The sequence below is a fragment of the Capsicum annuum genome, chromosome 9, assembly GCF_002878395.1.
Source record: "Capsicum annuum cultivar UCD-10X-F1 chromosome 9, UCD10Xv1.1, whole genome shotgun sequence".
In the NCBI taxonomy this organism is placed as follows: Eukaryota; Viridiplantae; Streptophyta; class Magnoliopsida; order Solanales; family Solanaceae; genus Capsicum; species Capsicum annuum.
The window spans coordinates 24,205,172-24,230,289 of record NC_061119.1 but is presented as its reverse complement, the minus strand read 5'-3'; the positions used below and the strand labels follow the sequence as shown (position 1 = coordinate 24,230,289).

Here is a 25,118-nt window from a genome sequence, read left to right as displayed (position 1 = left end):
GCACTTTTAAAATATAACAAATACGTCATTTTTTATTCTAACAATTCTCGCAGTTAGATTTAAGGAAAATTAGAAAAAAAAAGAAAAATTTAATCATAATCATCACGAAAAGCTCATTTCTCAAAATTACAATAAAATTTATATCTCAAAATGTGAATTTCTGCTAAATACATTTTTTTCCCGTTCCCCTCAAACCTATCAAACATACTTTGAAAAATGTTTGACAAAAACAAAATGCTTACTTTTGACAAATTTACTTCATTTGTTCCAAAATCATTATCCTATTTGCTTCTCGAAAGTTAGCTAAATTAATTTTTAAGCTAAAATATATTAATTACATTAGGTATTTAAAAATTATACAAAAAGCACTATGACTTGTAATTTTTCTCATATTCATTTGATGAAAAAATACATCTTAAAAAAATTAATCAAAATTCATATCATTTAATTTTACAATAGTAATTTACCCGATGTACTCCCACAAAGTGAAGTACAGGAAGGACGGAGATGCTGTTTCTGATAGGCATTCAACTTAAGATAAAAATCGTCTAAAAAAATATAATTATTATACAAAAGACAATAGGTAGTAACAAAACAAGAGATTGTTTTAGAACAGTGTTACAATAAAAATAATATTATAATGAACTACATGAAACAACATATATCAACAACAACTGAAGTACAACAAAATAAGTGATAGTAACATAACATTGTTACAATAAAATAATACCACAATCGAACTACATGGAACAACCAATGTCAACAAAGATCGAAGTACAATAAACTATACAAATTTAGCACTGTGGCTATTAGAAAATGTTCACGAGATAATATACTTTTACCAACTAGCATGTGCACACTTCTACCATAATTTGCAACCCTCACACTTTTCTATTTGAGGTATGTCCTTGATAAGCTACGTCTGTCATACATTTCGGTCCATCTAATCACTCCTTCCCAATACTTATTCAATCTACCCCTAACGAACTATCTCTCCTGATTCCATCCATAACCAATCTTTGATTCGTGTATCACCGCATCACATACTTGAATCATTTCAGTCTTATTTTTTATCTTATCTTCCACCGAAATTACTTTCATTTTATCTCTGATATCCTCATTTTTAATCCTATCTCTCATAGCAAGCCCATACATCCACCACAGCATCCTCAGCGTTGTCACCTTTATCATTTAAATGTGAAAATTCTTAATTGAACAATCCTCCATCTCAAACAATATAGCTAATCTAAACAAACAAAAATAAAATAAAAAATTATTCATTAATATTACAATTTTTTTTTTAAGTATAATGGAGAAGTGAAAATGTATCAAGGGAGGGAGTAATCAATAAAAAACATGATTATTAAAATGGATCTTTATTAAGAATAAAAAATATAGGCAAACATCATAAATATCGATAATTTAGAGTATCGATAATTTAGAGTTTAATTACAGAAAAATTAACTTTTTGCATGATTATTAAAATTTTTTATTTTGAGTCTATCGAGATACATAATTAGCTCCTAATACATCCAAACGAAAATACACTTTTTCTTTGTAAAGATACATACTTAACTTTTGATATATTTTTTTTTTATTTTAAGTCTGCCGAGATAAATACTTAACTCCCGATATAATTATAATCACTTTGTAAATGCGAGAATTTAGGTAAATACTATAAGTTGCGGCATGTTTATGGGATTTCGAATTAAAAGGGACAAATAAGTTTCTCAATTAAGTCAGTTCTATTTTAAAAATTAGGTAAAAGAGATAAAGAAAAATTCATTTTTTTTAATATTTTTGCTCCAACAACTAAAGAGTTGTCACAACAACTATTAAAATTGTTCGACAACTTTACAAAGTTTCATAACTGTATAAAGTTGTTGGATAATTTTAATATTTATTGAGATAATTAATGTAGTTATCAACCAACTGTCTTAATTATTTAAGAACTTTATTTCTTTTAATTTATAATATTGTGAGACCCAATTAACCTTTTTTTAATTAAACTCTTGATTGGGTCTTTGAGTTCATTTATCCTCCATGTTAATGTTATTTCTTCTAAAATATATTTGTCATTTTCTCTCCAAAGCCTTGTCATTGTATGTCTTCTCCTCATCATAATCCGTTGACACTCGATTTTCCGCGAAGTTCCTTGTAGTGATTGAATATCAATTCTTTTCCTAGTCATCAATCAACAAATGATCGAATCATTCTGACTCAACAACTGTTGTATTAAGAGGTACCCCTTTTGCTTTTCACTCATAATTTTCTCATTCCACATCTGGGATTTGGTTGGAATTTGAAAAAATCTTCTTGGGTCTTGTACCTATCGTGAAATTTAAAGCTTACTATGTTAGACCCCATCTGTTAATTGCAGCTATATGAAATAGTTGCAAACCCCATCTGTTTTTTAAGTTGATTCTTGAGTTAATGGTCAAAGGTATTTTTTTTTTTTTTTATACCTGTACTATTACGTGTGCGAGTTTCCTACTTAAAACTGTGGTGATATTTCCGATAGAAAAAGTGAAGAATTGATAGTTGAAGTTGTTTCGATAAATAGTTGGTGGTAGTTTAATTAAGAAAAACTCACATATCTAATAGTTCACGAACCATAGATCATTATTCATTTGAGATCTTGATATATCAAACTCAAAAAACCTGCATACTTTGAGTGTGTTTTTTACGCTTCGCTCTTGATTCTCAGATGTCAAATAATCATAAATAAAGCACTTGAGTGTGTAAATCTTTTTTTTTTTTTTTTTTTGTGTGTGTGGGGGGGGGGGGGGGGGGGATGCTTGCTTTTTTGATTCTTGGAAGGAAGTATATCAATGCTCAATCACTTTTCATATATCTTCTCCCTTAGTTATAGCATTTGATGCTCTTCATAAAATAAAGTTCTAATCTTTTATGCTCGATTTGCACGTTCTTGTTTTTGGCTTGCTTTGCTTTATTGATTCTCAGATGCTAGAATATCAAAACTCAAACGCTTGAGTGTATATTGTTTGTGAAAATGATAGCTTTGGTCCAACATATAACAGACAAGTCACAGTGAATGCCATTATGTAGACACTACTCCCTCATCGCCCGAAATTAATGGAAAACTAAAGGACTTTGTTGACACTCTTTCCCCAAGGCCATTCTACACAAAGTCCTTAGAAACCAAACAGCTAATTCAGAAGCAAGGAGCCTTAATCAACTAAGCGTATAAATTCCATTAATGGATCATAGAAGGATCTAATCAAAAGAAGAATTGAAGTTCGATCGAAGGAAAATTGTGCTTCGAGATTTAATCTGTGCAATTTTGAGGTAAGTACATTAGTTTGGAACTTATCTTTCAAAGAAACCATGTTTGGTGGCCACTTGATTACGATAGTGGGTCTGTAGCAACTAAATAGAGATCTGTTCATAAAGTGAAAACTGAGATGCATTATAATTCTTTGTTTCTGGTGCAAGAAGGAAAGTTTGGGAAGAAGTTGAAGCTCTCCCTCTGTAAGTAGGCTTTCTTCCCTTAATGTAATGCCTTTGAACTAGATTATTACAATTTTAGTTTTTCTTAGTGAGATTTTTTGTTTATTTGCTGCATCCCTGCACTTTGGCGCCAAAAGCCAAGAAAAAGAAGTGGAGAATTTTTCTCTTTATAACAGTCAAATTTAAGAAAAGGTTTCTCTAAGTCGTCTTTACATTAGCTCACTAGCGGGTACCATTAGTTTTGTCTTTTTCCGTTAGTTTTGTAACCTGTTATATATTGAACCAAAGCTGTTCAATTTTGTAAACATAAGTAATGTTTCATGTTCAGTTGTATATATAAGGGACCAAAATATTGATATGCCCATATTTAAGGAGTGTCCTGGTTTTTTTCCTCTTATGGTTGCTGGCTTTATTGATTCTATATGCAACAATGTTAACATTCAAGCAAATGAACACATACATCGATTCCCTTCTGAACAATTTTTACTGCTCCTCTTTTTGTAATTTCTTGTGGTGCATAGTCTGCAGCAGTGCTGTGTTTATTTTGCTACCGCTCTTTGGGTAATTCAGTTTGTCATGTTTGTGACCAACGCCCCTTTTTTGCTCTCTTTTACAGGCAATATACCAGGTTATTGCAATATCTTCTGTATGGTCAAGTTGTTTCTTGCAATACCTGTCATTTAGCATGGGAAGTCAAAATGAAGCAAAACTCAAGTTTTGTATCGACAGAGGGGGCACTTTTACTGATGTCTATGCAGATATTCCTGGAAAACCGGAAGGCCGAGTCATGAAATTGTTGTCAGTTGATCCTTCTAATTATGAGGATGCTCCAGTTGAAGGAATAAGGAGGATTTTGGAGGAATTTACTGGAAAGAAAATTCCCCGTAGTTCGAAGCTTCCTACCGATAAGATAGAATGGGTGAGGATGGGTACAACCGTGGCCACAAATGCATTGTTGGAGAGGAAAGGGGAGAGAATTGCATTATGTGTCACTCGAGGCTTCAGGGATTTGCTTCAGATTGGTAACCAGGCTCGTCCACATATATTTGACCTCACTGTATCAAAACCATCGAATCTGTATGAGGAGGTTGTAGAGGTTGATGAGAGAGTCGAACTGGTTCTTGATAAGGAGGGAGTAGATTTGGCCTCTTCTCCATCACTTGTTCAAGGTATTTCGGGCGAGATTGTCAAGGTTGTAAAGCCACTTGATGAGGTAGCTCTGAAACCTTTGCTGAATGCTTTGCTGCAAAAGGGTATCAGTTGCTTGGCTGTGGTTTTGCTCCACTCTTATACTTATCCCCAGCATGAAATACTTCTGGAAAATTTGGCTCTTAGTTTGGGCTTCCGCCATGTATCTATATCATCTGCTTTGACTCCTATGGTTCGAGCTGTCCCCCGAGGTTTTACAGCAAGTGTAGATGCATATTTGACTCCTGTTATTAAAGAATACTTGTCAGGTTTTATGTCCAAATTTGATGAAGGACTAGGGAAGTTGAATGTTTTATTTATGCAGTCGGATGGAGGGCTTGCACCAGAACATAAATTTTCAGGCCACAAAGCAATTTTGTCAGGTCCTGCTGGTGGTGTAGTTGGTTACTCTCAGACACTCTTCGGGATTGAAACAGACAAGGCCCTGATTGGTTTTGATATGGGTGGTACCTCTACTGATGTCAGCCGATATGCCGGTAGCTATGAACAAGTTATAGAAACCCAGGTTGCTGGTGCAATAATTCAAGCACCTCAGCTTGATGTAAATACGGTTGCTGCTGGTGGTGGATCAAAGTTAAAATTTCAGTTTGGTTCTTTCCGGGTGGGACCAGATTCAGTGGGTGCACATCCAGGACCAGTTTGTTACAGGAAAGGAGGACAATTAGCAGTTACAGATGCAAATCTTATTTTAGGATATGTCATTCCTGATTTTTTCCCTTCCATTTTTGGTCCCAATGAGGACCAGCCATTAGACATTGATGCTACCAGGGAAGAGTTTGAAAAACTTGCAAGTCAAATCAATTCCTACAGAAAGAGCCAGGATACATCTGCGAGGGACATGATGGTTGAGGAGATTGCACAAGGCTTTGTGAATGTTGCCAATGAGACCATGTGTCGTCCAATACGACAGTTGACAGAAATGAAAGGCCATGAAACAAGCAACCATGCTCTTGCTTGCTTTGGAGGTGCAGGACCTCAACATGCCTGTGCCATTGCTAGATCACTTGGAATGAAGGAAGTTATTATTCACAGGTTATGTGGGATCTTAAGTGCATATGGTATGGGGTTAGCTGATGTGGTAGAAGAGGCACAAGAGCCATATTCAGCTGTTTATAGCCCTGATTCTGTGATTGAAGCCTCTCGCAGAGAAACTATCTTGCTGAAACAAGTGAAGTCAAAACTGCAGGAGCAAGGGTTCAGAGAAGAAAGTATCACCAGCGAAACTTACTTGAACTTAAGGTATGAGGGAACAGACACCACAATCATGGTGAAGAGACCAATCAATGATGATGGATCAGGAGGTGATTATGCTGCTGAATTTGTCAAGTTGTTCCAACGGGAATATGGATTTAAACTTCAAAACAGGAGTATAATTATATGTGATGTTAGGGTTCGTGGTGTTGGAGTCACTAACATACTGAAGCCTCGAGCCGTAGATTCTGCCCCTGGTGCCCCTAAAGTTGAAAGTCACCACAACGTATACTTTGAGAGTGGATGGAATGGCACTCCTTTGTTCAAGCTTGAAAATTTGGCATATGGGCATGTAATTCCTGGCCCAGCAATTATCATGAATGGCAATAGCACTGTCATTGTTGAACCTAACTGCAAGGCCGTCATTACTAAATATGGCAACATTAAAATAGAGATAGAATCTACTTCCAATACAGCGAAGGTAGATGAAAAAGTTGCAGATGTTGTACAGCTTTCGATTTTCAACAACCGGTTTATGGGAATAGCTGAACAGATGGGACGCACGTTGCAGAGGACTTCTATATCAACAAATATTAAAGAGCGGTTAGACTTTTCTTGTGCACTTTTTGGCCCTGATGGTGGGCTTGTGGCAAATGCACCCCATGTTCCTGTGCACTTGGGGGCTATGTCGAGCACCGTTCGATGGCAGCTGAAGTACTGGGGGGATAATCTAAATGAGGGAGATGTTTTAGTTACCAATCATCCTTCTGCTGGCGGTAGCCACCTGCCTGATATAACTGTTATTACACCTGTTTTTAACAAAGGTAGATTGATATTCTTTGTCGCAAGTAGAGGGCATCATGCAGAGATTGGAGGTATTACTCCTGGAAGTATGCCACCTTTCTCAAAGTTCATATGGGAGGAAGGAGCAGCAATAAAAACATTCAAGCTTGTTGAGAAGGGGATTTTTCAGGAAGAAGGAATCACCAAACTTCTTTGTTACCCCTTTTCTGAAGAATCAACTCATAAGATTCCAGGAACGCGCAGGCTTCAGGATAATTTATCTGATCTTCATGCGCAAGTAGCTGCAAATCAGAGAGGAATTATCCTTATCAATGAGCTTATTGAGCAGTATGGTCTGGAAACTGTCCAGGCATACATGAACTATGTGCAGGCTAATGCAGAAGAAGCAGTGAGAGAAATGCTTAAATCTGTTGCTGCGAGAGTTTCCTCCGAATCGAAAAGTTCTGGAGAGGGCGGCTTGGTGACTATTGAAGAGGAAGATTACATGGATGATGGATCTTCCATACACTTAAAGCTTACTATAGATTCTCAGAAGGGAGAAGCATCTTTTGATTTCTCCGGGACCAGCCCAGAAGTTTATGGTAATTGGAATGCTCCAGAAGCGGTGACAGCTGCTGCGGTCATTTACTGTGTACGCTGTTTGGTGAACGTTGATATTCCTCTCAATCAAGGTTGCTTGGCTCCTGTAAAGATTTATATACCTCCTGGTTCATTTCTCTCTCCAAGTGACAAGGCTGCAGTGGTGGGTGGTAATGTCCTTACATCACAGAGAGTCACCGACGTCGTTCTCACTGCATTCCAAGCTTGTGCTTGTTCACAGGGCTGCATGAATAATTTAACCTTTGGTGATAATAGTTTTGGTTACTATGAAACAATTGGAGGTGGAAGTGGTGCTGGACCTACTTGGGATGGGACGAGTGTGGTCCAGTGCCATATGACCAACACTCGCATGACAGATCCAGAGATCTTTGAGCAAAGATACCCAGTTATATTGCACAAGTTTGGAATAAGAGAGAATAGTGGTGGTGCTGGACAACATAAAGGAGGTGATGGCATTATTAGGGAGATAGAATTCAAGCGGCCAGTCATTGTAAGTATCCTATCAGAAAGGCGTGTCCATGCGCCAAGGGGGCTGATGGGTGGAAAAGATGGGGCTCGGGGTGCTAATTTCCTCATCACAAAAGATAAACGGAAGGTCTATGTTGGTGGTAAAAACACAATTGAAGTGCAGGCTGGGGAAATACTTCAGATTCTGACTCCAGGAGGTGGTGGCTGGGGTTCAATATGAATAATCCCAAGCAAAAACTGCTAGTGCAAATCTCAAAGATGCCATTTCAGAGGGTTGCAGTTACATACCATCCACAGAAAACATCCACAAAGGAGAAAAAGGATTAACACCAATAAGGGAAATGAAGACATGAACTTCATATTGATTGTACTTGCTCTGTTTTAAAGATGTATCATTTCAATATGTTTTCATATGGATTATAATTGCTCATATATCAGTTGTTTGGTATCCTTAAGCCGAGGGTCTTTCAGAAACAACTTCTCTAGCTGACGAGGTAGAGGTAAGGTTTCGTACACACTACTCTCCCCAGTCGGATTACTGGGTATGTTGTTGTATTATTAGCTGTTTGGTCTATTCATGCCTCTGGTTGTGACCTAGTGGATAAAGTGGCCTTCTTGTTTATCTTTCGGAAATAACCTCTCTACCTCCATGAGATAGGGGTAAGGTCTGCTTACACTACCTTACCTATATCCCACTTGTGGGATTTCACCGAGTATGTTGTTTGTTTGTTTCCTGGTGTTAATGCAGAAGCTAAATGGCTTCTGATTTTCAATCGTGAGGGCTCATTGTCACAATGAAATAAAGGCCCTTTTTTCCATGAACATTCTGAGAAATATGTGTGCCTTTATCAATTGGAAAATAGTCAAATTTGCTTGTGTTTTTATGGTAAAATGTCCTTGGTTATACTTTTGAGCTTAGTCTTATCTTTATTTATGTAAAAATTTTATTTTTGTTGATTTTTAACAGGCCTCCAGTCTAAACTATTATAAAGTCAGTGTTAAACCATAATTAAAATCAGCTGAACATAAATTTGGATTCTTCTTAAAAGTATTTGGATACATGTTCACCCATTTTAATTTCTTCAATGGCTAGCAATTGCAAGATCATTTGCTAACCATAAAATTCTAAGTGAATCCAAAGCAAAAAGGAGGTAAAATTAAACTATTTCGGATAGTAAGAGCTAATTTTGAACTTTTTCCTCCCAAAAGAAAATTAATGATTAAAAATATACCTAAATTATTACTCCATCCGTTTAAAAAAGAATGAACTACTTTTCTTTTTAGTCCGTTTAAAAAAGAATAATCTACTTTCCTTTTTAGTCTGTTTAAAAAAAATGACCCCTTTCCTTTTTTGACAATAATTTAATTTCAACTTTCCAATGGCATGTTTGGGACCACAAGATTAAAGGGTATTTTGGTACATTTGACATAATTTTAATTTAAGGCCACAAGATTCAAAAGTCTTCTTTATTTTCTTAAACTTTGTGTCAAGTCAAAGTAGGTCATTCTTTTTTAAACGGAAGGAATATTTTTTTTCCGTGAGTTTCATGCATTAATTATCTAGTGTTCTTTTTATTTATCTATACAAGCACTTTCTTTGTATTTAACACAAATCGATATTGAGTTGACCCGTGTGTTATAGTTGAGGTTTGAAACGAAGATGATAGTTAAGGTAGGTAAATAGAATAAGGGAAAAGTTATGAGGAAATGAGATCTTTTGTCCTCTTACAAAATGAATAGAAGAAAATGATCTACTTCATATCTCTTATTTGTGAAAAATGAAGATCTTTGATCAAAAGGTGTCATAATTTTTTTTAAAAAAGTTTGTAAAGGACGAGAAAACAAATTCTCTCATAATTTAGCACTCCTCTTTTGGAAGAAAATATTTGCACCACGAAGCTCAATTAAAGAGAAGTTTGGTTTACTAAAGTTTCCTCTTTGCTCAGGTTCGATCATTAGGGAAAAGACTGAACTATAAGAATTTATTGTATAAAGTCTTAAAATACTATAAGGATTTATTGTATAAAATCTTACCCTCATTTTTACAATAGCCTGTTTTCACAACTTATATAAAACATTATACACAGATTTGGCCCATATTTATGTATTAACACCTTTATTTACTATTATGGATCTATATACCAACAAAAGCATAGGATTAGTAAGTAACGACTTTCGATTGCTCGAGATGTTCGACTTCTAACGGACCAAGAGTTGACATATTATGCATTGCCTTTCTGCATGGAAACATTGTATAGCGGTATGTTGGGTCGTACACTTTTGAAAAAAAATTAATAGATTAATAATAAATACTTAATTGAGATTAATCTTGAAAAAGGTGATAGCTTAAGGCTCGTTGGCCGGAAACAAGTTATTTCAGAATTAATAAATTCGATATTCTTGTTCCACCCTCAAAATAAAAATAGCGTTATAATCTCGCAGTAAGTCATTCCTTAATTTTATTTCAATCATAAAATTAGTCATCCTAATAGGTTAGGTTGTACCAAAGGAGCCCAATAAAAAAAGGTTGTTGGGACTTGGCGGAGACAAGACAATGATAAGTTTCAAAATAAAACTTAGGTGACTCAAGTTTTAATTATTGAATAGGGGTGACAACAAAATAAATTAAGGATTAAAAATTTTTGTGTCACGATCTGAGACTGTCCCCTAGTTGAAACACGATGTTCAGAGTCACAAGTGGCCCCAATCTAACTCATGGCCTGATAAAACGCTAAGAATATTGAAGCAAACAATGAGATACTAAACGAAACTAAACTAAAATAACCTGATTATAATAAAATCAAAATCAATACTAGATATCAAAACTAAGATTGTCTAACATAATCAACATGCTGAAAACATAACTATCCATCTGAAAGCCTCTAAATTATATGAGTTGTTGGGACAAGCCCTCAACTAACTCTAATTGTCTGAAACTAGATAAAAGTACTGAAAAGAAATGCTCATAATTGACCCTTGATGAGGACTCACTAAACACTACCGCTGATATGATGTGAAATCGTACGGAGCGCGATCTGGATGCTGAGCGTCAGAACCTATAATATAAGACAATATAGCGTAGAAAGTATGATGTAGACAAGTAATTTTGTCCCTCCCAAAAATTAATTTTTACTGATTACCTACCTTTACCCCTACCCCTATTGAAAAGGGGGATTTTTTTTATCATCATCTGGATCACACAAAAAAGGGATGCCATTTTGCTATTCTTTTCTTCTGGTTCGCAACACACACACAGAGAAATCGGGGAGAGAGAAACACGAAGAGCAACCAAGAGAGAAGATGATCTGAGAGAGGACAGAACCGAAAAAAGGGTACTGTTTCAGCGAGTTTCGCCTGAAAGCAGTCAGACTCTGACCTATTTTCATTAGTTTTCATCATTGTTTGAGCTCGCCGGAGCTCCGGTGACGCGAAACAGCAATTGGAGTGACAAAATTTGAGTTGTCTCAGTCCATTTTGACCAAATCCGGTTGGAAAACGATCAAACCAGTTAAGGGCATCGATCTTCGTCATCCACTCAGTGTTTGGTTGTATTTTTTCGTCGAAATTTCTTGAGTTTGGGTTTATTTTACACTCGGATTCAGATATTGGAATCCTGCCTGTGGGGTTTCTGTTTTAGAATTCGTAGTTCTGTTCGTGCGATCGATTCAGCTAGATCAGTAGCGAGTCTCTCTTTTTCTCTACACTGATTTGGTTTTGCTCATTGTGGGGTTTCTTGTTCGAGGATTTCGATTTTCAAATTTCTTTATTATCGACAAAAACAAGTTCTATTGAGGTCCATTTCTTTAACCCATTCTCCTTTTCTTTATTTTGATTGGTTAAATTGGCTACGATTAGGTGTTTGTCGATTATGATTGTTTGATTTTGTTGGTGTTTATGCATTCGATGATGAAATTCAAGTGATGTTTTTGTTGTTTAATTTCGTTAATAAAAGATGAGTGTGAATTGTGAAAATTTAGTATTAAAAAAAATTGGGGTGGAATGGAAGATTTGATGAAAATAGTGAATTTAGATTAACTTTGGATCATTGTTTTTTTTCCGGAATGAGCATGAGTATTGTTAGAATGTAATAGAATCATGACATGTTGAAATGGATAGACAAATATAGGTTCGGATAGGCAAAATTTAGGAATAAGTGCTTCGTTGGATGTTTGAATGTGGAATTGTGGGTTGAATGTTTTCTAGTTTATTTGAATGTTTTCTAGTTTATCGCTTTCGATTGAAATGTATTTATTTGACCGGTGGATGCCCCAAAGTTTCATGTATTTATTCACCGGGGAATGCCCCGGCGCACTATGTTGGCGGAAGATGTTCGTGGTGAAGGACCGAGCCATCGGGTAATGCATTGGAGCATAGTATAGGATTAGTGTAGGTTAGAATAGGATTTATATTTTTGCGTTCTTTTTTTTTCTATTTTGAACTGTATAATTGGACTGGACACTAAATTTTGGATTGTTTTTATTTTGTTTGCGTGATTGATTATTTTTGCGTGCTTTGTATGATTTATGCATTTGTAATATCAAATTAGCCGATACGCTCCACCAAGAGATCGTGGTCAAACCACAGGACCGAGGGTGCCTAACACTTTCCCTCATTCAACACTTAGCCGGAATCTCTGTTCGCAAGCTGGTTTAAAGAGTCAAATCATTTCGAAAAGGATCTTTCAAAGGTGACTTGGCACATCGGATTATGTCAAGTGATGACTCTGAATAAAAAGTGTAAATAATCCTTTTTTGAAATAAATTTTTAATCTTTTGTCACTTTAATAATAAAAACCCCTTTCAAAACTTAAAATCGAATCCTTTCGGAGGTGAAAAAAGGGGTGTGACAGTCTGGCGACTCTGCTGGAGAATTTTCAGAATTCGAGCTTATTTTTGGAGTTGTATCGGCCTAGTTTGATATTATGGGGGTATATACATTGTTTGTGTTATTATTTGTATTTGTTTTATCATCGTTGAGTGTCTATGTGCTATGTGTTTACAGTTTTTCTCTTATGTGTTATCGCTTTATATCTGGCATCATTTGCATATCCCGAGTCAATTCTTTCTGAAACAAGTTCTGTAGTACACGTTGTGTACACGACCTATAGTTGAGTCACCCTTATCTTAGGAGGGGGAGCCGTTGACTGGTATGGAGTGGGTGAAAAGCTAGCACAGCCACTATCGATCATACACTCTCCCGAACAGCCTTGTTAGTAAACCCCAGCGTAGGTCAGCCTTTAGATCATGCTTATCTGCATCATATTGAGATCTAGCGGGACCCATTTGGTCCTTTGTAGGAGACCCACCTCTAAAACATTTCTACGTACTAAATGTTGCATCTTTGAGGGTAATGAGAACATTTGACAGACTGATTTGGGCAAGAGCATGTGTTCGAAACAAAGTGTGTAGGCAAGCAACTGTTGAAAAAAAATGAAAAAAAAGAAGAAAAGAGTAGAAAAAAAAAGGGGGAGTGTTTCGTAGTTTTTTTAGAGTTCTTTATGACTTTTGTTTTTCACAATTCAAAATTAAAAAACAAAGAAGATTTTTTTGCCTTTTTCACGCATTTACTAAAAAAAAAAAAAGCTCAAAAAGATTTTTCCTTTATATCTTCTAGCATGCATTCATAATTCCAAAAAACATTTTTTAGGAACTTTTTATAAAAGAAAAATTCAAAAATATGGCAAAAGTTTTGTAAATTTCATATAACGAAAATACCAAAAATTTTTTTTTCTTTCATAGTTGTTGGTGTCATTTTTATGTGAAGTGTCTAATTAAAAACCCCAAAAGATTTTTTTTTTTACATTGTGCATTGTCTGTCTTTGATCGTGTCTCCTCAGTTAGGTTCAGTCGGTTGTTAATCCTTTATTGTCCAATCTGGATGAACTATGCGTACCTGATTCTCTTCCTTTGGGGCGGGATACGTAGGCAGCCCTCGGTGGGTTCGGTAAATTTTATTTTGGTCACTATCTTAGTCCCAGCTTAGGGTCTCTCTCCTTTTAGTCTAGTCTAGTGTCGTTGGTTAATTTTGGCCAAGTAGGATGACCTCACTTTGTGGTATCATTTGTTTTAATTTGAGTCTAAAGTGGTTTGTCCCTTCATGATAACCTGTCCATGTCAAAATCCCGAGGGTCGAAAACTTCTTCCCTTTTATCAAATGTTAAATCGTATGCCTTGTGTGTTGTTACAGGATCGATCTACCTCCAGGGTCTAAAGTCCTGATGGTTTCTAAAGTGCCCAAATAGTTAATCAAGTGGTGGGACACGTTCAACTACTCTGAAAGGCATGAGTTAGCAAAGAAGCTAGGTACTCTCACTTTTCTCCTGTCTATCACACCCCGTCCAAACCTGATCGAAGCTGCATTAAATTTTTGGGATCCAACTTATCTGGTTTTTAGGTTTGGGAGTTGTGAAATGACACCTACCCTGGCGAAAATATCCGATTTATTTAAATTACCCTACATTAAAAAGACGATGATTCGAGCGCGGTGTCATTCTCCCAATAGGTTTCTCCACTGTTATGGGTTGAAAGTTAATGGACATCTAGGGTGCCTTAACCAATCTTGGATCTCTTTCGATTACTTGTATGCTCGGTTTGGCCACCCAGACGATTTTGACTATTTTTGGGATGAATTTTATACAACTAAGAAGAATTGGGAGAAACATCGCCTTGAGGTCTTCACCTTTGTTATATTAGGTATTTTGGTGTTCCCCTTGGAAGATAGGCATATTAATACTCGGTTGCAAACTGTAGCAATGGCCTTATTTAACAAGGATAAGGGAGACAAGGTCACTATCGTGCCTATGATCTTAGTGGAAATATACAAAGCTTTGATCGAGGTAAAATGGGGTATGCGATTTTTCGAGGGGAGCAACCTAGTATTACAACTATGGATGATGGAGTACTTGCACGCCCTTTCTTTGCTTGAATCTGATGTGATTGACCGTTGTCTTCCCAGTCAAGTGGAAACCATAGAACATAGAATGGGTTTTGCTAAATTCTCATTGCCTATAGAAGTTGACATTTGGGCTGAGTTTCTTGAATCTCGAACAGATGGTAATATCTTATGGACCTATCTATGGCTCCAGCCGAAAGTAATCTTAGTGGGATCTAGCATACACCCCATTCTAGTTTTGTTGGGGCTTAATTGTACCCGACCATACATTCTCCTTAGGGTAATGCGTCAATTGGGTAGATTGCAAGATATTCCGTCGTTAATGGACCTCCAACAGGATGTTGAGTACTGTAGGGACCAAGCTAGGGGTGAGATTAAATATGAACAGTTCTGGAATAATGCAATATGGAAGGGCGTAGATACTCTCAGGGTAGATTTAGATAATCCAGGATACACTCAAAGATATGGAATCTGACTACAATCCATTCCTCGGGGTGTCAGTAGACTATTACCAGCTTAACTTAGAGGAAGAATACAAGAAAAATGCATAGTTTATAACCGCCAGGATGAAGATGTAGGGGTAAAAATAAAGCCATTGAGAGTTCAGTTATCAGGTTTACTCACAACTGTAGAAGGGTATCAAAACAGTCTTTTCAGGTGTACTCCCCATGAGGTAGGAATACGTTCCAGAAGCTTCTTCCCAAATATCAAGGTGTCATTGCAAGATATGCTACAAAGCTTGAGTGGGAGAAAAAGAACTTCACAGACAGGTCCATCTTAACTAGGGCCATCACGCAACACAACAATTTGAAGGAGCACTTGTTATCTTTTATTTAGTTTGAGTCCTTTGTTTTTCTGTCATTGTATTGTTGTGTCTTTGTCAAGTTTGCTTTTGGAGTCTTTATTAAGAGTATTATGCATGTCGTACTATTGGTATAGAGTGTCGTTCAGTCTTTGCTTATTAGTATTAAGGTGGTCTTAAATTCGAAGTCTGTTTAGTTGTTTCTTTTATAAAAATGTAGTGATGTTGCATTTTTTTCTTTTGTTTGTTTCTCGTTTTTTATCAAAAAAAAAAATCATCAATTTTGTGATATTTATGCATATGCCGCCCGAACTACACAAGATCTGATTCATGTATAACATGATATGTAGGCAACCTACTTTTAGGTTTGATCTGATAATTTTGTTTCTTGGTTTTTCCTCAATTTTCCTCTTTTAAAGAAAAGAAAAATTCATAAAGAATGACAAAAAGAAAGAAGATAGCGAGAGAAGAAAAAGAAAGAAAGAATAATGAGAGAAGAAAGGGAAGGAAAAGAGACTGATGCAAAACAAGAGAGAAGCGATAGCAAAAAAAATAAAAATAAGGCGTAATTGAAGGGAAGAACCACATGAGTGTTGAAGAAAGATCGGGATGATGTTAAAATAACCTCATGACCCTCAAAGGCAGCTACAAATGCGCATGAATCTACGATGTGTGCACAATGTGATTTCCATGCTTGTTGCCTGACCTAATCCTAACGGGTTTTGTCTTTGATGAACATGTTCTTTCAGATAAAGGTGGTTGGTTTGTAGCACTCTGGATAATCACCCTTACTTCACTAGATCAAAAGCAAAGGTTGTCATGGCCAATAGGGAAATAAAAAATTTGCTCGTTGACCCAGATCAGGATCCTAGGGAAGAGAGTTTAGAATGAAATAATGAGATATTGAAACTCCAAAAACAATTGATAGATCTCCACCGAGAGTGGGTTAGTGGCCTAACTCCTCCTTCACTCTCTGAGAATCTTAGGAATATCTCTAACTGCCCACCGCTCTCTCAGGTGCAATTCTCTGCTCCCATTGAGTCACCTGAACACGCGTTGGGATTCACTCCATGTTAATATTATCCTGGCACTTCTAGTGTGCCCCTGGCAGTTCCCCAACCAAGGCCCACTGCTCAGCCAGTGCCACCAGCAGTACCTGTGTTTGTAGCTTCGCCACCATTTGAAGCTCCCACCTATGCTGTACGTCTGACAATTGTACTCCCTCGGTCTGCTAGTGAACCAGTGCTTAAGATGCCAGAAAATTAACAATATTCTCCGGAGACTACCTTGAGGTTGAATGATCCTTATTGTTACAATCAGGCTCCTACATTTCACTTTGATACAGAGAAGCCTATTGCAACCGAGGAACAAAAAGTCATGACATGGAAATTAAAGAGTCTAAAACAGGCCATGAGGAATTTGCAGGGAATCGGAGGTTATAAGAGTGTTTCCTATAAAGATCTTTGCATGTTCCCAGACATTAATCTTCCCCTTGGTTTTAAAATGCCCAAGTTTGAGAAGTATATTGGGCATGGTGATCCCGTGGTGCATTTAAGATGTTATTACAATCAACTGAGGGGTGTAGGGGGAAGAGAAGAGTTACTCATAGCTTACTTTGGAGAAATTCTTTTTGGTCTGGCTTTGGAGTAGTTTATCGATCAGGATATTGACAAGTGGAATAGCTGGGACGACCTAGCTAATGAGTTTGTGTAGTATTTTCAATATAATGTCGATCTGATTCCTGATGAGAAATCCTTGGTTAACATGAAGAAGAAAAGTATTAAAATCTTTAGGGAATATGCAATAAGGTGGCGTGAACAGGCTGCTAGGGTAAAACCTCCAATGAAAGAGAATAAATTAGTGGAGGTCTTCGTTCAGGCACAAGACGAGACTTATTTTCAACATTTGCATTCGGCGATGGGTAAGCCGTTTATCAAAGTCCTCAAAATAGGGGAGATGATAGAAGAGGGTATCAAGACTGGACGGATCGTGAGTTTTGTCGCATTAAAGGCCACTAAAGTGGCTCTGGAACTTTTGGAGGTAAAAAGGAGAAGGAGGACATGGCGACCGTTGTAGCTGGATCCCATGCCTATTCCAAAAGATCGCCTCGCCCCTATTCCCAAGCCCAAGCCCAAGTCTATTCCCAAGCTCCATATATATCCCCACCATTACTACCCTCCATAAAACCCACTATATTTTATTTTGCCACCTTTGTACCCAGTATATAGCACACAACTATATGCCCAACCCCTTCTTACCTACAGTGGCGTGCGCAAGCTCCTCAAAATTATCCTTCAGCTCCACCAAATTATCAAAACCCCTCAAAATTTAGTTTTCAACCTAGGTCCGAGTATAAGAAAGAGAAGACAACCAAAAATTAGTTCACACCTCTGGGAGTCGTATGCTAGTTTGTTTGATAGGTTGAGGAAGTTGAAGGTCTTGAGCCCAATTCAAGGAAGGCTTTCGAATCTGCCTCTGAGGAATCTTGATTATTCTTTAAGATGTGAATATTGTTCTGACATGCCGGGTCACGATATCGAGAAATGCTGGCATTTGAAGAGAGCCGTCCAGGATCTAATCGATGCAAATTAAATTTTAGTACAGGCCCTGGAGATTCCAAACATCAACCAAAACCCATTGCCAACCCATGCTGAAACCAACATGTTAAAGTTGATATATGAGGGCAAAGAGTCATTAATATATTATAAGCTTATCGTCAGGATACAAGCTAATGAGGATAAATCAATGAACGTGACAGATTCATTGAAGGCAATGTCATTGAGCCAAGAAGAAACAGGGGGAAGATAAAGCCCAAGAAAATATGAAAAAACCCGTGATCACGATGAAAGAAGTCGGAAAAGCTGTTGGTTCAACTCAGAACAAACATAAGTTAACAGTGGTGGTAAAAAGAGCACTTACATCACCTATTATCATTAAATCAGTGACCCAATTTCCTATAGTCAACACAAAAAGCATCCCCTGAAACTATAAGTGGACTGTGATGACTTATCAAAGGAAGGTAATCGTGGAAGAAGTAGATAAGGTAGGGGGTCTGACTCGGTCCAAAAGATGTTTTGTGCCTGAAGGTTTAAGTAAGCCCAAGACAGTGGTGAGTGGGCCTTCGTATCTCAAAAAGTTTATCACCGAAGAAGAAGCCGAAGAATTTTAAAAAAAGATGAACTTGCCGGAGTATTCAATCATAGATCAGCTAAAGAAGACCCCTGCTTAAATCTCCCTCTTATCTTTGTTGCTGTATTCTAAGGAACATCGTGATATTATATTGAAGGTATTGAATGAAGCTTATGTTCCTAGAGAGATTAGGGTAAATCAGCTTGAGAAAATTGTCGAAAAAATCTTTGAGGTAAATCGGATCAGTTTTTTTATGATGAATTGCCTGTTGAAGGTAAGGGACATAATCGGGGTCTTTACATTACCGTGAAATATGAAGATTTATACATCACTCATATCATGATTGATGGAGGTTCTGGCACAAATATTTGCCCTATATCCACCTTACAAAAATTAAATATCGGCGTCGAGAGGATCAGGCCCAATAATGTATGTGTCAGGGCTTTTGATGGAGAAAAAACAGACTCTATTAGAAAAATAGAGCTAATGTTGATTATAGGGACTGTTGAATTCGCCATAGAGTTCCAAGTGTTGAATATCGACTCCTCTTACAATCTGTTGTTGGGAAGACCATGGGTCCACAAGACCGGGGAAGTTGCATCTATATTGCATCAGATGATCAAGTTTGAACATGACAGGCAAGAAGTGGTTATTCATGGTGAAGGGGATTTTTCCACCTACAAAGATTCTCCCATGCCTTTTATTGAAGCAAACAATGTAGAGGAGATATTTGTCTATCAAATTTTTGATACAGTGCCGGTGGATCTTATCTTTGAAGGAAAGGTTATACCAGGGCCACAATTGTCTCCTAATTCTATCATGATGATAAATGAGATGTTGAAATATGGATTTGAGCCAGAAAAGGGTTTGGGAGTGACTCTGCATGGTATAGTTCATCCAATATGCCCGAGTGAGCGCATGGGAACTTTTGGTCAGGATTCAGACCCACTGCTGAAGATAGGGAAACTGCCAAGAGAATGAAAAGGGGAACATGGTCACTCCCTCGCCCGCGGCCTTTACTCAGTAAGTCATTTATCAAGAGTAGCGTCGTGGCACCTACAGAGTTCGAATCTAAATTGGTTGATAACTTCCAGAACTTATTGGTTGAAGTTGACATAGTTGAAGCGGGAGAAAGTACCAGTAAGGCAGACGTGCAGTTCATAGGTCCAGTTATTTGGCTCAACCACTGGAAAGCCACTTCTCTCCCCATCAAGAGGGAGTTTTGGTAGTTTATTTTTTTTCTTTTCTGTTTATCTGAGTTATTTCAGGGTTGTAACTTAGAATTTAGCTTATTTATATTTTTTTTGTCATTTGTGTTTAAACCCTCATATCTTTCCCTTTTAATGAAATGCAATGTCCCTTTTATTTTGTGTCTAATATATTTTATTTTTGCCCTTTCTGTATACAGTTCTCTTTATGCTGATTCTAATAAATGATATGCATGCAGAATTTTCAGCCTGATCTTAAAATACAAACTAATCAAGATATAATGAAGCAAGAGAGGGAATATGATGAAGAAGGGGTACTAAAAGAACCAAGCAAAGAGTTCGAACAGTTTGAAGACAAGCCGAATCTTAATCTGAATGAAACTAAGCCAATTAATCTGGAAAATCATAAAGATGTTAAGGAAACTAAAATAAATGTACATGCTCCACCACTATTAAAAGATGGAATGATTTAAGCATTAATTGATTATAAAGAAGTTTTTGCATGGTCTTATAATGATATGCCCGGTTTAAGCACTGAATTAGTGGCCCATAAATTGCCAACTGATCCTGCATTCCCCCCTGTTAAATAGAAGTTGAGGAAGTTTAAAATTGATGTAAGTATAAAAATCAAAGAGGAAATCATAAAACAACTTGACTACAAAATCATTTGAGTGGCTCGTTATCCTACGTGATTATCCAATGTTGTTCCTGTCCCAAAGAAAGATAGCAAAATTCGAGTATGTGTTACTTATCGTGATTTGAACAGAGTAAGTCCAAAGGATGATTTTTCGCTGCCCAATATCCATATTTTACTGGACAACTGCGCTAAACATGAGGTTGCCTCTTTTGTGGATTACTTTGCCGGATACCACCAGATTATTATGGATGACGACGACGCGGAGAAGACATCTTTTATCACACCATGGGGGACTTATTATTATCGAGTGATTTCGTTCGACTTAAAGAATACTAGAGTAACATACATGAGAGCCATGAACACTATGTTTCATGATATGATGCATAAGGAGATTGAAGTCTATATAGATGATGTGATTATTAAATCAAAGAGTCAGACTGACCATGTTAAAGATTTAAGAAAATTCTTTGAAAGGCTTCGCAGGTATAACCTCAAGCTCAACCCGGCAAAATGTGTATTTGGAGTTCCATTTGAAAAGCTATTGGGGTTTGTAATCAGCTGTCGGGGTATTGAATTGGATCCTTCAAAGATCAAAGCCATTCAGGATCTGCCGCCGCTTAAGAATAGAACAGAGATGATGAGTCTGCTTGGTAGGCTGAACTACATCAGTAGGTTATTGCTCAACTCACAACCGCTTATGAGCCCATTTTCAAGTTGCTAAAGAAGAGTGCTGCAGTTGAGTGGACTGAAGAATGTCAGGAAACGTTTGATAAAATCAAAAGATATCTTTCAAATCCACCTGTGTTGGTGCCACCTAAGCCTGGCAGGCCTTTGATCTTGTACTTATCGGTTATGGATAATTCATTCGGTTGTGTATTGGGTCAACATGATGTCACAGGCAAAAAGAAGCAGGCTATTTATTATCTTAGCAAGAAGTTCACAACATATGAAGCCAAGTACACTTTTCTTGAAAGGACGTGTTGTGGCCTAACTTAGGTAGCCCAGAAGTTGAAGCATTATCTTTCATCCTACACTAATTATTTCATCTCCCGCATGGATCCTTTGAAGTATATCTTACAAAAGCCTATGTCGACAGGTCGATTGGCAAAGTAAAAAATATTGCTTACCGAGTTCGACATTGTGTATATGACTCGAACCGCCATGAAAGCCCAAGTCTTGGCAGATCATCTTGCTAAGAATCTCATTGATGAAGAGTATGAGCCATTAAAGACATATTTTCCTGATGAAAAGATGTTGTGTGTCGATGAAGTCATTATAGATGTTGATCCAGGTTGGAAACTATTTTTTAATAGAGCAGTTAATATGAAAGGAGTTGGAATAGGTGCAGTTCTTATCTCAGAATCGGGGAAATATTTCTTGGTAACAGCGCAACTGTGATTTTATTATACCAATAACATGGCAGAATATGAAGCTTTCATTCTGGGCTTGAGGGTAGCTGTTGACATGGGAGTCCAGAATTATTAGTGTTGGGGGATTTAGATTTGCTCGTCCATCAGATTCAAGGCGATTGGGAGTCGCAAGATTTAAAGCTCATGTCTTATCAACAATGTTTGCAAAATCTATGTCAACGGTTTGTGTCAATAAAGTTTAGGCATATTCCAAGAATTTGCAATGATTTTGCTGATGCTTTGGCTACTTTGTGTTCAATGCTCCAACATCCTGATAAAGCCTACATCGACCCAGTGCATATACAGAGTCATGATCAACATGTTTATTGTAATGTATTTGAGGAAGAGCTCGATGGAGAACTTTGGTTCTTTGATATCAAGAGATACATGCAGTCAGGAGAATACCCAACACATGCCACAAGTGATCAAAAGAGGACTATTAGCCATTTGTCTAGTGGATTTTTCTTGAGTGGGGGAATCTTTTACAATAAAACCCTTGATCTGGGACTCTTGCGATGTGTAGACGCAAAAAAAGCTTCGGCAATCATGGTTGAAGTACATTCCAAAGTATGTGGGCCTCATATGAACGGTTATGTTTTGTCAAAGAAGATACTTCAATCGGGTTATTATTGGCTTACTATAGAGAGGGATTCAATTTGTTTCGTTCGGAAATATCACCAATGTCAGGTACATGGTGATCTAATACATTTCCCTCTGCTGAGTTAGGTGCAATATCTGCTCAATGGCCTTTCGTAGCTTGGGGGATGGACGTGATTGGACCAATTGAGCCGAAGAAATTAAATGGGCATAGATTCATTTTAGTGGCCATTGATTACTTCACAAAGTGGGTAGAAGCAGTAACTTTCAAGACAGTAACCAAGAAAGCAGTGGTGGATTTTGTGCATTCCAACATCATTTGTAGATTTAGACGTCCCAAGATGATCATTACAGATAATGAGGCCAAGCTTAATAGTCATTTGATGCAAGAAGTGTGCCAACAGTTTAAGATCGAGCATCAAAATTTCATTCCATATCGTCCAAAGGCAAATGGCACTGTGGAAGCCGCCAATAAGAATATCAAGAAGATACTATGAAAAATGGTACAAGGATCTAGGCAATGGCATGGAAAGTTGTCGTTTGCATTGCTAGGTTATCGTACTACTGTTCACACTTCAACAGGGGCAACTCCATATTTATTGGTATACGGGATTGAAGCAGCCATTCCCCCAGAAGTTGAAATTCCCTGAAGCAGAGATTAATGATGATGACTGGGTCAAAATTCGACTGGAACAGTTGAACTTGATAAATGAAAAAAGGCTGACGTTGGTATGTCATGGCCAATTGTATCAGAAGAGAATGACTCGAGCATATAACAAAAAGGTACGTCCCAGGTATTTTGAAGTTGGTTAGTTGGTATTGAAGCGTATCTTCCTTCATCAGGTTGAGGCTAAAGGCAAGTTCTCCCCAAATTGGCAAGGTCCCATTATTGTGAAGAAAGTGTTGCCCAACAGAGCTTTATATTTGATTGATATGGAAGGAAAAATAGCAAAAATGGCTATCAATGCTGTTGCAGTCAAAGGATATTATGTATGATATTTTTTCCTTGTTGGTTCTATTGCATGTTTAGTACTTGCATTTTTTGAGGATTGATATGATGAAGGCATTTCATTCTACTATCCAAACATTGTGTCATTCTCTGCTTACCCCGTTTGAGCTTAGTTTTATTTTCTTTCATATCCCACTTTTGGAATAAAAACAGAGTCAAAGATAAAATGTCAAGAAAAGAAAAATAAAAGAAAGAAATAAAAAAAAAGGGAATAAAAGAAAGAGAAAAAAATCGAATCAAAATAAAGAACAAGCTGTTGGAACTACGTGAGTCATGATTCTCCTCTCTCGAGAGTGAGATACGTAGGCTGCCCAACCCGGGGTTCAGTCTAACCAAATAAACAATTCAGAGTCACCCAGTCAAAAGAAACTGGGGCGTGAGTTAATTTTTGTTGTTTGAGTCGATTTCTAAAGTTGTAAGTCTCACCCCACTTCAATTGCCGTTTGAGTCTCTTGCCGTCCTTTTCTTTCTAACCTTATACAAAAGTCAAGTTATAACCAAAGAAAGACCTTCAGATCAATCTATGAGAATTGTGAGGCTGAACATGTGATGGACATATTGAAATATTTTGGCAGTACATTTTTCTACATCATCATGGGAAAACAAGAAGAAATAAAAATGAGTGAGTTTTATTGGTGAAAACCCCCGCGGGCACCATAAGGCGATTGTGAGTTGCGGAAAATAAAAATGAGAGAGTCTTATTGGTGAAAACCATCGCGAGCATCATAAGCCGATGGTGAGTCGAGAGGAAATAAAAAATGAGAGAGTCTTATGGGTTAAAACCCTCACGGGCGTCGTAAAACGATGACGAGTTTGAGAAAAGGGAAAAGGAAAGAGGTTTGTTGGTGAAAATCTTTCAAGATATCGTCATTTGAATGAGAGGTATGAGCTCAATGGGTTTGAAGAAACGACTCAGCAGCAAAGGCATGAACACAACAAATGGAAAGTTTGGGTAGAAAGATCAGACAGCTTAATCCAAAAAGCATGTCATAGTTATTGGAGTTGGTTGCCGTGTTTAGATAAGTTTTCTTTTTGAAAGAGGGACATTGCCTTTTCTTTCATCTACACATTCATATTTTTTTCCTTTTACGTCTTTTATCAAAAATAAAAATCACCATCATTTCTTTACATTTTTAGTCAAGTTTGTGTCAAAATAAATGAGAAAGGATTTCAAAACTCGCTACCAGTCTTTCCAATTGTATGAGGAAAAGACAAGGACCAGCATTTGAGAGAAACATGGTCATAATTCAAAGCAAAACAAAGTAATCCTATCAACTAGCAGGTTACTAGACTTGTGGGAGTATTAGAGCTTAAAAGATGCATCTCAGAGGCGTGGTAAAATAGAAATTTGGTATTTGAATCAAAGTCATTTCCTTCAATCTGGGTCTGAGTCAATGATGCGATAAAATAGGGGCAAGTGTCAGCGATTCAAAACAAAGATGAAAGGAACGAGTGCTGTAGAAGATGTCTTGAAAGCCAAGTGCTGTAAACCACCACCAAGTTTTTAACTGACAAATTTTTCTTTGATGAAACAGGGGAAAAGTTCTGTTTATTAAGATCAGCTGTTGTTAGGAAAGCATATTCAAGAATTTACTTTCTGTTCAGGACCCTCCTGCAAAATGAGAATTTGCTTTACGTTCAGGACCCTTCTGAAAAATGGGAATTTACTTTACGTTTAGGACCCTCCTGAAAA

General features: G+C 37.2%; 1 protein-coding gene across 7 annotated transcripts; it reads left to right on the top strand.

The window, feature by feature from the left end:
• The first annotated feature begins 2,044 nt into the window (after nt 1–2,044).
• Nucleotides 2,045–8,198, top strand: LOC107842984 (5-oxoprolinase 1). 7 transcript variants are annotated; one of them, XM_016687099.2, is made up of 4 exons: nt 2,086–2,242; nt 3,021–3,309; nt 3,457–3,492; nt 4,088–8,198. In XM_016687099.2, exon 4 carries the CDS (start codon nt 4,157–4,159, stop codon nt 7,961–7,963), a length of 3,807 nt encoding a protein of 1,268 aa, XP_016542585.2. In that variant the 5' UTR covers nt 2,086–2,242; nt 3,021–3,309; nt 3,457–3,492; nt 4,088–4,156; the 3' UTR covers nt 7,964–8,198. The 7 variants fall into 7 exon arrangements, with proteins under 7 accessions (XP_016542583.2, XP_016542585.2, XP_047252125.1 ...); XM_047396169.1 differs by lacking the exon at nt 3,457–3,492 and having other exon boundaries at nt 3,042–3,309; XM_047396166.1 differs by having other exon boundaries at nt 3,042–3,492.
• Nucleotides 8,199–25,118: the final 16,920 nt, after the last annotated feature.